General features: G+C 46.9%; 1 protein-coding gene and 1 long non-coding RNA gene across 4 annotated transcripts in view; both read right to left on the bottom strand.

Annotated features, from left to right (window-relative positions):
* FGF13 (fibroblast growth factor 13) overlaps positions 1–12,974 on the bottom strand; it is a 277,300-nt gene that overhangs the window by 243,168 nt on the left and 21,158 nt on the right. For 2 of the 3 annotated variants that reach the window (XM_074882767.1, XM_074882772.1), the window contains exon 1: positions 11,241–11,630. The exons of the other annotated variant lie outside the window; for it this stretch is intronic. In XM_074882767.1, coding sequence (XP_074738868.1) covers positions 11,241–11,289 — 49 coding nt within the window. In that variant the 5' untranslated portion in view covers positions 11,290–11,630. Of the gene's footprint in view, positions 1–11,240; positions 11,631–12,974 lie in introns of those variants that run through there. 3 annotated transcript variants of the gene reach the window in all.
* LOC141949313 (uncharacterized) lies at positions 2,100–4,267 on the bottom strand. Its single transcript, XR_012630730.1, has 3 exons — positions 4,143–4,267; positions 3,533–3,737; positions 2,100–2,793 (listed from the first exon to the last, which is right to left on the bottom strand). It is a non-coding gene; the product is annotated as an uncharacterized LOC141949313 (long non-coding RNA).

Here is a 12,974-nt window from a genome sequence, read left to right as displayed (position 1 = left end):
ATTTTTTTTTATTTTATTTTAAGGGTAAATGGAGAGCCAGACTCTGGGAAAGACAAACATAGGAAGAAGATTATTTGAAGACTATGTTTAAAGAAATGGTTTCATTCTTGAGTGTTTGAACCAATACATATTTTAATAAGCAACAAAAAGATACTCCCAGTTTAGTACATTGAAGAGGTGAAAAACCAGACTAGATGAGAGAAGGTTTTTTTAGATCTTTGAGCTCTGACTGACCAGACCATTACACACCACATAGAGCTGGGTCTCCCCTCTTCTACTGTCAATGTAGCTATTTAACAATTGAGTTATTTGTTTTTACTGTGTAAGCCCAGTTCTGTCTCTCTTGATCAGAAGTTCAGCCTCTCCTGCCACTTTACAATTTGGGTGCTTTTCTGTCAATCTGCAAAACACCCAACTGGTGGAAAAGCTACTTAGGCAATCAGCCCTGCGAGTTAACCCGGTATGCAAAGATATTTTTTACATGCTCAGTATTTGCAACAGCTTCAGTGGCTCAAATGCTAATGGTTTTGCCAGCTCCTTCCAACAGCGATGATAAACTCATACCTTTGGTCCTCTTATGAGAAGCCCTGGAGTTGCAGCAAATTCATAAGCTCGTTTTCCTCCTTGTGCCTTTCTATCTCCATCTCTGTGTCATTACTAACTTCATCTCTCCCTTGACCCTGGTTTCACTGAAGCTCTTTCCACTGGATCACTTCCTGCCTCAACTACCCCCACCGCTTCTTTTCTGGTCTTCATAAATCTACACTCTGCAGTGAGAAAATACATAGCCAGGCTATTATTACACTCCTGGAAACAGTAATAAATTATGCCCATAATATCCCCTCTTCCATTACATTTTTCAGCTTCCTCATGCTCTCCAGAGCCTTTTCAAAGCTAATTTTCTATCGGTGAAAGTTTCACAGGATTTCCTTTCCCCTGCCACTCCATCACACTTTCTCCCCCTTGCATTCTCATCCCAGCATCTCTTATTCCTTCCAAAAATCGCAAAGCAATTGAAAGCTCATCCTTCACCATACAATGTGCAGTGAAATAAAAACAAGACACTTTCAGTCCAAAAGGCACATATACAAATCCTCCCTGCCTCACTACAAAGCTTCCTGCCATCCTCCACACCACTGACTTGAAATCGTGCTCTTTTTCTTTTTAAACTCGTATATTCCAAAAATCTATTCCTAACATTGTTCAGAAGTGCCTAAGCAATTTCTCTGATCATACTCAAAAGTCTTGCAAAACATCCCAGTTTTCACTGGAGGACTTCTCAGATCAAGGGTGGAACAAGGACACAGATGGAAAACCTGGCAGGTCTTTTTCCTTAAAATAATTCTGGTATGCCTCTTTTTTTCTGCGAGGCTTCAAAGAAGTTTTGCTTATGTCCCAGTGGGGGAACAAATACAAATGTTTAAACCCTGAAAGTTGCCATGAAACAGAATTGACAATTTTCACAGATCTGCATAATCTTGGTCTCCTCTACATTTATTACTGCCACTTAATTAAAGCATCCTAAACAAGGTCTACTGTTCTTAAATGTATTACTAGGAAAAAGTACAATTTTACCTTCCTCCTGTCTTCTCTGCTGTTCTCTCCTTGTATATGAATTACTTCACGCATATTCACAAAGCTCTCACTCCTTTCCATTGCCCCCTTGGATACCCTATATGAAAAGACTATTATTTATATCAGTTTGTTACTCCCAACATCCCAGAAATCATGTGACAGAAATTCCTCCCAAAGACAACTATAAAAACAAAGCCTGAAAACTGGTTTCTGCACTGATATTTTGAAAAGAGGAAAACCAACCCTAAGACAAACAAAACCCAAAACCCCTCTTCCAGCCAAAGAAACAGCTTCCCAGTGGCCAAATAACAGAAGCCTGTAAGCTCAACAGGCCAGATACCAACCAAACTCCAACATTAAAATAGACTTATTGCTTTATCAGCCTCCCTGGCGCTGGAGTGGAACAGAAACAAGTCACACATCATCCCAGAATCTTTTCTCAGCTTCTGGAACTGGCATCACAGCCTTTCTGCTACTGTAGCCTTCCCATTAGGTGACCAAGAAAAGACTTGCTATATGAACCCTTTTGACTTATTTCACTTTTACCACCTTTTATTGACTTCCACCAAATAAATAAATAAAAAATAACATCCTTTTTTTTCAGAAAGCAAACCACAGGACAGAGGGGGAGGAAAAGAAAAGAAGAGCAGCAAAGGAAAGTCGTTCCAGTTCTCCTTGCCCAATCACTTGAAAACAGTTAGCTATTTTTGGCAAGCTCTGAACGTTCAGTCACTGGTATGCAAGATGAGAAGCAAACGTAAAGTAGAGCACATGACAAACCTGCACTGATTGTACATCAGTACGGTTGCAGAGACCTTTCTCCTATTTACAGTCATACACAGAAATATTACTCCAACATCTGCAGCAGGGGGTAGGAGGGAGCACCTGCGCTACATGGTCTCAAACAATTACAAATCATGATTCCCGAGGAAATGCATATGCCTGCAGTTCCCACCAATACTACAACACCCAGAAATACCACCACAGCTTTATTTCACTAGAAAATAGACTTTCACAGTTCCGATATTCCAGATCTGCACCCCATAAGAGGTGACAATGGTGTGCAGTGGCAATCGGCTCCATCGTAGTTTCTTATTCTCTTGCAGCACTTGGAGGAACAAAGTATAAGTGACAGCAGTTCAGTGCACTGTGTATAATTACAATTTAAAAATTTAACATTTTCCAGGCATCACTGTAGCACAGCTTGGGCAGATTGAGCTATAAGAACAAAATAAGAAATTTGTATGTTTATTGAACATAAAAAAATAGCTGTACAGAAATTCACAGCAGATGTAAAATTCAAAGAAAAAATGTTTCTACGTAAGAAATTTGACAGCACATTGACAATGTGTGGAAGTAAATCCAGTCTAAGCTACTTGAACAAACACTGTGGCCAGTACCAGTGAACTACACAGACATGCAAGGAAAAAAAAAAAGGTGCCTACCACCTTCTTAGATTTTGGTAACTCCTGAAAAAATGGCTGAAGAAACAAAATCAGAAGAAAGCTCACTCTCCATTTGTGTGTCTTCTAGACAGGTAAGAGAGCGAGGCTGGGCGCGAGCAGATGACGTGCTGCAGATCACTTGGAGCTCATTCTGCAATGTTCCCTTCTCCTACTGGCTGTCTTCCCTATCCCTCTCCTGTTAAGGTTTCCTTTCCGGTTCTTTCATACTTTCTTTCCATTGCATCTTTCTTATTTTATGCAAAAAAACATCCTGCACTTTTTCCCTTCATTTAACAGAAATCAAAAATACTTCTAAAATTTGAGGGAAAGTCATCTCCAACAGAAGAGGAAAAACTCCAAGGATTCAGTACACCAAACTGAAAAATAAATCCAGATTAGTGCTAATTACCACTGGATTTGCAAATACAGGCTATGGGGAGGCAGAAAAAAACTGTTTAGAGCTCCTAAACTTCTATAATTAAATCAAGCATGTGAATAAAACCTTTATGAACCTCCTGGAACTGAAGAGCTTACGGCCATCTCCTCCTCCTTCCACCTGAGGAGCTGAACTCTGAAGTGAAATCAGGGACACAACAGGAATGGCCTCCTTCTTCCAGGAGAAAGAGGGAATTTTCTGACCACAACCCCCATTTCCCATCCCTGCTGCATTGCTGGAGCAGGGGGAGGAGGTACGGGAATGAAGGAGTGAAGTTGAGCCTGGGAAAAAGGAAGGTAAGTAGGGAATGTTTTAGTTTTTGTCTTTATTTTTCACCATCCAACTCTATTTTAATTTTCAATAAATTAATTGTGCCCAAGTCAAGGTTGTTTTGCCCATGACAGTAATTACTAGGTGACCTCCCTGTCTTTACCATCTCGATCCATGAGCTTTTCCATCTCATATTCTCCCCGTGTGCTGTTGAGGAGGGTGAGCGAGAGAGGGGCTGGGGGCGTGTCTGGCAGCTGACCAAGGTCAATCCACCACATGAGTATTTTCTCTCTTGGCACAGTATGTTTTAAGGGGATGGAGGAGGAAGAAGATTAGAAAAATAATCACACGGGTACTACCACTACTGCCAATGAAATCCCACATCTGCTTTGCCAGCATTAGTTGTTAAAGCTTACACAAACAGGGAGACAGAAGCCCACCGGAGCGGCACAGCAATGTTGCGGGATTCCCTGTGCTGACGTCTAAGAGTGATGAACAGAGGTGAAGTCGTCACTTTTCAACAGCCAGCAAAGACCTGTGGACCACTCAGATCAGGTGAGGATTACACGATGTGTAAGTTTGATCCGATGCCCCTAAGACAAAAGAAATTCGTCCTATATTGGGTGGTAACTAAAAGCACATCTATCAAAGATACTGAGCGCTGGTTAAACAATTTATTCTTAAATCAACCAACAGAGCCATATATCAATTATGTCAAGCCTCAGCTGAAAAGCATCTAGAAATTACTTGGGCCACAGAACAGAGTAACCTCTATAAATACACCTTCATTTGAGCTACAATCACAACCACAGCGTCAAAGGTAATGGACCACCACTAGTTCAGATTTAGTCAATCTTGAACGGTGTACGTGTGATGTAACCCAGACCAATGGCAATTCAATGGCTATTTCAGGAATATCTATCTCTTCTTCCCGCTTCACCTCAGTCCCTCTGCTCCCTCCCACCTCAGAGTGATGCTCTAATTATTCAAACAACGTAAGCAGCGTTCAATCCATGCCAGCCCTTTCTTCCTTTAGCACTGACCTTGCCTTATACATCACTCACACAAAACTAATTAAGTGGAGAACAGTCTCACTTTACACTCTTCATGAAAAGAACTGAATTGTTACCTGCCTGAGGGTTCAATTCAAATTATTTTCGCCTTCATTTCTCTCAGCAAAACAATACAAATATTGAGCAAGAAACCAGACCAGACAATTCAAGGAAACCCTTTACTCATGTTACCACACAAAAAAATAAAAGGATTATTGTAAATAACATACTTCTTTAGTTGTTTCATTTTGGTTCTTAACATATGTCTTTTCATGTAAGCTTGGTCAAGACATGTTTTGGGAAAAGTGGGGAATTTTGTTAGGCCAAGAGACATAGTTGAGGAAAGAAAAACAATGTTTGGGGCACACAGACCCTAGAGCCAGGCTCAACTAAGAGGGACCCAAGTGGCTAAGAAAGCTTCAGTCCCACAAAATAGATCTGAAACGACTGAATCTGTAAAAGCAGTAATCAACAGAGCAATTACTCTCCAACATACATTAACTGACAAACACAAAGATCCCAGTCTTAAAATACTTAGCTGTAGGTTGTCTAGGATGTGAAGCTTGTCCTCCCAGATTTACAATCACTTTGTTTATACACAGGATTGACCACACATCTAGATTCACTGAGGATATTATAAAAGCGTGGATTCATTGCTTGCAAGGAAGAGACGGAGGAACAGGATTTGATATGTCTTTGCTCCTGAGGAAGTGGTTCATGTAACTCTAGAGCCATCTCTTCCTAAACACACTATAGCAATAACATGCAATGAGGAACAGAGGAAGAAAATTAACATTCGTTTGACCCAAGACTACATTGCAGCACAAAATTCCCAAAGCATAGGGGTAAGACCAGTGCCTTGAAGGAAAGCACAGTAAAAGGCACAAATACATTTAATGACAAGTCTCCAGCATATTGTGGGTGGCCACAGACCAGAGATGCCAGAAGCCTGAGCCGTACAGATTCTTATGAAGCTGCTGTGGATGCTGGTACTCACCCCTTTGGAGCTCCCTGAAATGCTCTGTGGGGCTACTCATCCCCCAGGCCTCACCTGCCTGGGATTTTTCCTCTGAAGGTTAGATTTAGCATCTGCCAAGAAGCAACGATTATTAAGTTTTCCTCTAGAACCAAAAGAGATTACTATCTTTTGCTACCTTCCATACAACACAACACAAGTTCTTTGCCATGGAGAACAGCCATACGAGAACCGACAGTATCACAAACCCCAGAGTTTGGAGCTTGTCCCTGAAAATACTGCCTTACTGTGGATTTCTTCATCTAACACTGAAAACCGTTACGGAGCATCAGCACAAATGTGCTGGCATCTTGATCTCAAAGGCCACTTCCATTTTTTAATTGCTGGTGTTTACTGACAGACATCAGGGACCACCGTCTTGGGATTTAGAGAGAAGGATGTTTCTTTTATAAAGAGTTACTGTAGTTTGTGGAACCAAAATCAGTCACAGATAATGAGTCATAACAGGAGGTAGTTACTGTAAATATTCCAAGCATGGGCACATTAACAACCACCCACTAATCAGAGGCAATGCCACAGGCAGACACAGAGAACTCCCACTGGTGTCAATGGGAATTTTGAATGGATCAGGACCTCAGCCAAGAGCTGAGTATCTATTGTAACCTGCAGCATTAATATCCAGGATGGGGTGGGTCACGCCTCAGATTTTGGCTGTCGCTTTCCAGCAGGCGACGCAGGCATCTATTCAAAGTAGATCCGCAATCTCAAATTTCAGGCAGGAGGCACAGAGATTTCTAGTGTGCAGTGAACAAAATAAAAACATTGAGTTTAACTACTCATTCTTTAGTGTCAATAAACGTTTATGATACAAAAACAAATTCTGATACGTAAGTCAACAGCACCAATTGACCACAATAGGACCCAACCTACTGCTGGCAAACATCTGCCTGAACAGCGACTCGAGCTCATGTGTCAAACTGCGGCTGCTGGTGAAGTTTGATGGGGCTTTTTGTCTGGGATGCAATAGAATTGGCACCCAAACTTCTGATAAACAAAGAAATGCCCTGCCTCCCACCTGAGCTGGCCAAGCAGCAGATAAGGGTGCTAGCACCGCGATCCCTTCCCCCTTCTCACACGGGTCTGCACTTGCTGCTAATTTTGATTCAGTGGACTCAGACCAAGACATGGTCAGCTTACATGTTGCCTCTGCGCCGCTCTTCTTCAGTCCCTGAAGAAAGTTACTTTCTCATGATTCAGTACTATAGAAATATAACTGTTGAGATCAGCTGCTTTATTTTTGTCAGCTTTTCTACAGACCTTTCAATCATAAGCTGAATTATACTATATTCCCATAAAGCCAGGAAAAGCAGTAATAGATACCTCAAAATTCTGACTTCTATTTTTCCTGCCAAGTACTTTAAGTGCTTTGTTTTCTGCTGTCACTAAATCAGAATAGTGCCTATACTTCCAAAGTCTTCACCCTTACTGTCACTATTTCAATATGCTCTTCTCAGATTAGACGCTACCAGCTTCAAAAATACTCCTCCTATTTTGCTTTCTGGAGAAGAAAATATACTCTGCATTTTCTCCCTGCTTACAGCTGAGGTTATCTGACTTCTGGGCAAAGCTATCAAAGTTTCTTGCAGTGAGAGCACAGTGACAGGAAGAGATCCCCCCCGCATCTGCCTTGATGGGGAAGGCAACAGTACATAATACAGTTGGTAAAAAGAAAAACAAATGCAGATGAATTCATTCCTCAGATTTAGTTTCAGATTCTCTACTCCATCTCTTGACTTTCCTTGGACGAGCCACGCAAATTGAAAGCAGCCTCTGGAAAGAGTCTGGCTGTAATGCCAGACAGCACAAGCTCTTTAAGGCCCAGATCCAAAGTACAAGGATTTCAGCAGGTCTCAGCTCACTTTCCTAATATCCTGTATTGTCCTACTGCCCCATGCCTCTCCCCCAGATAAAAGGTTAACAAGTATTTCATTTAAAATAGGTTGTGTTGATACAGCCCCAAGGCTCGCTGGGGACACTGGATATACTGTTCTCAAAGCACAAAGCAAAAGCCTTTTGAGGGATAACTGGGGAGAGTTGCCTGTCCTGTCACACGTGTGGCGCTCTGTGCACTGGCTACGTGGCAGGAAAAGAGCCCAACTGGTGGGAACTGCACTGCTGCTGGGGGAACGTACCTGGGAGTATTTCTTGAGGACATATCGAACTTCCATTGAAGATGAGCTGTTACCAACCATCAGACTACCAGTACAGGATGCTGAGCTGTTGTTACTACCCAGATCGTTGTACTCCTGCTAACCCCAGAGAGCGCAAAGTGAGATGAGACACGGGAACGTGCCCCACACTTGAAACCACCAACACAGCTGGGACAAGGCTGCTCTCTGAAACAGGCCACTTGCTACCGCAAACAGCCCCACTCCGGAGCAGCAGCACTGCCAATCTACCTTTGAGAGACAGCTTGGAGGCTACCTCGGCTTACAATATCCTGCAGCTCTCTAACACTCACAGAGTTTTAAAAAAAAAAAAAAAAAAAAAATTCAATGCCATAATCTTATACATACACATTCACAGTTAACGCAGCATTTTGCAGAAAGTAAAGGTGCACATCCCTGACTTCATTATGTTAATCCATAAGATTTATTTAGATCGGGATCATTAATTCTCAAACATCCACAGCCAGTTTTAAAAGCAGCCAAATTTTGAGCAAAACAGTCATCACTAGGTTTTCTAGGCAGGATTTCTAAAGTGGGGCCAACAAACTCTGAAGCAAGAAGTTACTTTCCTCTTCGGCTCAAGAAAAGATGTGAAAAAAACCTATTTCTTTACAAATAGATTTTGGTACTTATGTTAACACCTGCGCAACTTCACCGACACCACCACCCACAACAGAGGGTAATCTAACTGAAAATACCCATTGCAAGACGGTAACTACTTGCACTGGATTGCGCCGATTCCTTCCAAAACCCATGGCCTTTCAAGGTTCTGTATAAACCAGGCTTTTCTACAGAGACCCACCCCAAAAGCTGGTTGTAGAAAGTGCTGTTCAACAACTTAAAGCAGCTCCTTACATTAGGGCTGAATATAATTCCCAAATTCTATAGCGAGCGACAGCAAAGTCTCATCTCATGCATGACCCTGTAATGCGTAAGAAAGTTTCAGGAGTGAGAACGGCTGACGCTATTCTCACTAAGAAAGTACTCTACAGTTATTATTCAGATATAGCCCGGAGACACCTACATTTACAGCAGGTATTAAAATTACATTGTATATCTTACAGAACACGATGAACATATCACCACAATAAGCTACTCTCATATGAAACCTGATTACATTGCTCTTTGAAAGAGCAGTTAACTAACTCAAAAGCATACAGGCTTCTGGCAGGACTTGAAGTATACCCAGTGCCACAGTATAGCTGCAGAAATATGCAGGAAATGGTAATCCATCCTTTCCAGACAAATTACTATTTCATTGCATTAAAAAAAAAAAACCAAACCAACCAAAAACCAAACCAGCCTGGTTTTACTATGGTTAAAATCCAAATTAAACATTCCCACTAAGAGCAGTAATACTCGCAATCACCAAAAGAAAATTCAGGTGGTTCAGAGCAAAAAACATTTTCTAGTCTACCACACAAGAGGCTAAAGAGCCTACAGCCTATACATTAGGTGGTAACTATTACCTGAACCCTTTTTCAAAGCATATTTTACAGGCTATAGCTATCACTTACTTTTCTACAGCAGTACCAGACCACCTCATACATGTACCAGCTCCTCCTGCTGTATCTAAAACTGCCTCTTCACTTTGTGATGAAAGTTTTTATACGAGCTCAAAGAGCATACCAGTGTCTCCTGGAAGCAAAGTACCAGCATCAACTCTTTTTCTTGGGATTGTCAGAATATACACCTTCTGGTACACTGTCACCACAGGAATCAAAGCCTTCCCTAAGTCATTACCGACGTATTAACAGCAGACACAAATGCCTTTGCCCCAGTGTTTGAAATACACGTCCCAAAACCTATACACAAGCAATTTCAAATGTGAAGTCAGTATGTCATTAAAATGTGTAATCATAGAACAAAATGGAATATGTAAGTTTGATTTCAAAAACAACCTTTCAAGCAAGTACAGCACAAGTATGGCAAATTCTCTTTGTGTAGGATTATAACACGCTTCTAAATCATGCAAAATAATTCCTCAGAAAGGCAGGAATCTTTTGTTCTGCATTGCTTAATAAATTATTTAAAGAGCATTTTAGTGAATAGGGCCACCATAAAAATAGTCAACATAAAAGAAAATAATGTAAAGAAAAAAATGTTTATTTAGAAAATGTAAGGTTTTGCAATGCATCTGAATGGTGAAATTTATTGTGGTGTTGTGAAAAATAAAAAAAAAAATCTGATGAAAACACTATGGTTTTGAACATAAGACATAACATAGAACTAGAAAGACCGAGCTGGGGGAAAAAGGAACATCAAACAAACAAAAGAGATCTCAAAAAATCTCAAACTTTCAAAATCAAGAAACCAGAAAGTTTTTTAAAAAGAATAGAAAGGATGAATTGTTTTGATTTGGTCTCTCAGGCTGCTAGAAAAGTAAATGACAGGAAAGTGCCCATTATGTTCTATAAAACTAGTAAATAAGGAGCAGTTCCTTCCTCTTCCAGGGAGGCCAAGAGCATGCCCTTCACCCAGGCATCCCACCAGCACCGACCTTCCGCACGGCTGTGCGTTTGAAATACACAGATTTATCTACAAATACACTGAAAAACTACTGCCTGGAGGGATGCCCAGCGCACGCTCCAGCTCCTCCTCGAGTGGGCTCCCCCTCGAGTGGGCTCCCCCGGCCCCGAGGGCAGGGAACGCCGCACAGAAGCTGCGCACCCCGACAGAGGAGGGGGTCACAACCACCTGTGCTTGCACCCCGCAGCGGGGCACTCCCCCCCCTCCCGAGAGGAGCACCCTGCATGCCCCGCCCCCCCCTTCCCGGAGCGGGCACCCCGTCCCTGCACGCCCCCAGCTGCCCCGCCGGCGAGCCGGGTTGGGGTAGCCCCCCACTCAGATGCGGGGGGGGGTGGGGTGGGGGGGTGTCCACATGCAACCCCCCCTCCACACACCCCTCGGCTCCGCGTCTCCATGGCGATGGCTCCCCGCTCCGCCACGCCTCGGCCGGGGCCGCCTGCAGCGCCGAGCACCCGGCGGGGGAGCCGGTTCCCCCCATGGCGGAGGGGGGGGCACTTACTTTCGCCGCTGCCGCATTGAGCCGGGTCCCCCCGTGCCCCCCCCACCCCCACCCCGTGCCGGGGTGCCGGTGCAGCGCTTCGCACGCCGGGCACCCATTCCCCACCCGTGCCCGGGGTCCCCCGAGCTACGGACTTCCAGCGGAGCGGTGCCCCCCCCCCCGCCCCCCTCAGCCCGGTAAGGTCGGGCCGGGGAACATGCTGTTTATCGGAGCGGCTGCGCCTGCCTTACCCTTGGAAGCATCTTTCTCTTCTTTGGGCTTGATCACCTTCCCGCTCATAGACCCCAGCTTGGGTGGGAAAATCCCCGGGAGCGTCGCGGATTCCGGCTGGACCCAAAGAAACCTCGGCCGGGGGGCAGCGTGCGTGCGTGTGGGGGATCCTCTCCGCCGAAAAGGCAGGAATAACACCAACAGAAGGGGAGGGGAAAAAAAAAAAAAAAAAATCCGGAGCCGGCGAGCTGCCCGCTGCTCCCCGGCGCGGTGCCTCGGAGCCCGGCGGCGCCGCCGCGGTGCCTGCGGGAGCGGAGCGGGGCGGTGAGCGGGGGGCTCCGGCAGCCGCAGCACCGAGCCCCTGCGCCGCTCGCCGTACCGGAGACAAAAGCGATTTTCCTCTGTGTCTGCCTGGCCCCGGCCGCCTCCTTCCCCCCGCCTCCCCGGCTCTGCCTCCCCTCCCCAGGGCCAGGGAAGCGCAGCCGGTCCTGGAAGTCCCACCGCCCGGGGGGAGGGGGTACTGTGAGTTGGGGGGGGGCAGGGGGGGAGCTCTGGTTGTTTGCTTGGGTGTGTTGGGTTTTGGTTTTTTTCTTTTCGCATCCTCCCCTAGTAATAATGGGATGGAGCAGCAGAGCTGCAGCCGCGGATGGGAGGAGGAGGACGCGAGTCCCCGGCACTGCAGAAGAGGCGGCAGGTTTACGCTCGCCGGCAGCACGGAGGGCTGGAGCTAGAGCTGCCCCCTCCAGCCCCGCGGGCCCCCGCACCCCCTTCCCCATCACCCAGCCCGGGTCCCCATGAAGCAGTACCGAGGGGGGCAACGCGCGTCCCTACTCCCCTCCAGCTGCGGGACGGTGCCCCAGCGCCGGGCTGGGGGTGGCACAGACCCGGCCTGCCCTGCCCTTGGGGAGCCGCTCCCACCCCCCCAGCCCACAAAGGGAGGCTCCGGCCGCGGGGCTGTGGCCCCCGGCATCGCCCGGTCCCGAACCCGGCAGCCTGTTGCTGCCGTCGCGGGAGTGCGAAGAGCGGGGGGACACTGGGGGGGCCTGGAGGGAAAGGGGGGGGCATTGGGCTCCCTTTAACCGGGGGACACGCAGAACCTGCGCTGTCCCGCTCCCAGCCCTGCTGCTCTGCCCCGGGGTGCGGGCCGGAGCTCTCCCCCCCCCAATCCGCCCTTGGGGATGAGGAAGGGACCCCCAAAGAGCAGCCGAAGCTCCCCTCACCTGTGCGACAAAACCGCTCCCCCCCCTCCCCACCCTCCTCGGCGGGGGCAAAACTTCCTACGACCGGGGCCGCCGTCGGGGGAGGGAGCGCGGGGCGCGGCCACCCATCCTCTGCCCGCCGCGGGCCGCGCAGGACGGGAGGGAGGGAGGGAGGGAGGGGGAAACCCGATGCAGCCGGCGCCCCTTGGAGCGTGGCCCTGCTCGGTAGCGCCGAAAATAAAGTGCTGGGAAGGGCGATTCGCGAAGTGCCTGGGGGAGCCCCTCGGGTGCGGCAGTCGGACTCCCCCAACACCCCCCTGAAGTGGCCTGTTTGGACGGGGGGGACACGATGGACTTCTCCAAGCCCAGCAGGGAACAAGGCTGGGCTGGGCACCCCCCGGAGGAAAGCAAGATGCTCAGAGCACGACCCTCCCCGTGGCCTCTGGGCACTCTCCGCTTATCCTCCCCCCACGGAGGGGGTGAGGCAACGCGCCCGCAAGTGCAGCCCCCGCTCCGGGGGTCTCCGGGAGAGGCAGCAGCCGCCGGGGCTGCGCA

Source organism: Strix uralensis, chromosome 13 (genome assembly GCF_047716275.1).
Source record: "Strix uralensis isolate ZFMK-TIS-50842 chromosome 13, bStrUra1, whole genome shotgun sequence".
Classification (NCBI taxonomy): Eukaryota; Metazoa; Chordata; class Aves; order Strigiformes; family Strigidae; genus Strix; species Strix uralensis.
Note: the sequence above shows the minus strand (reverse complement) of the source record. Positions and strands in the feature narration are given on the sequence as shown.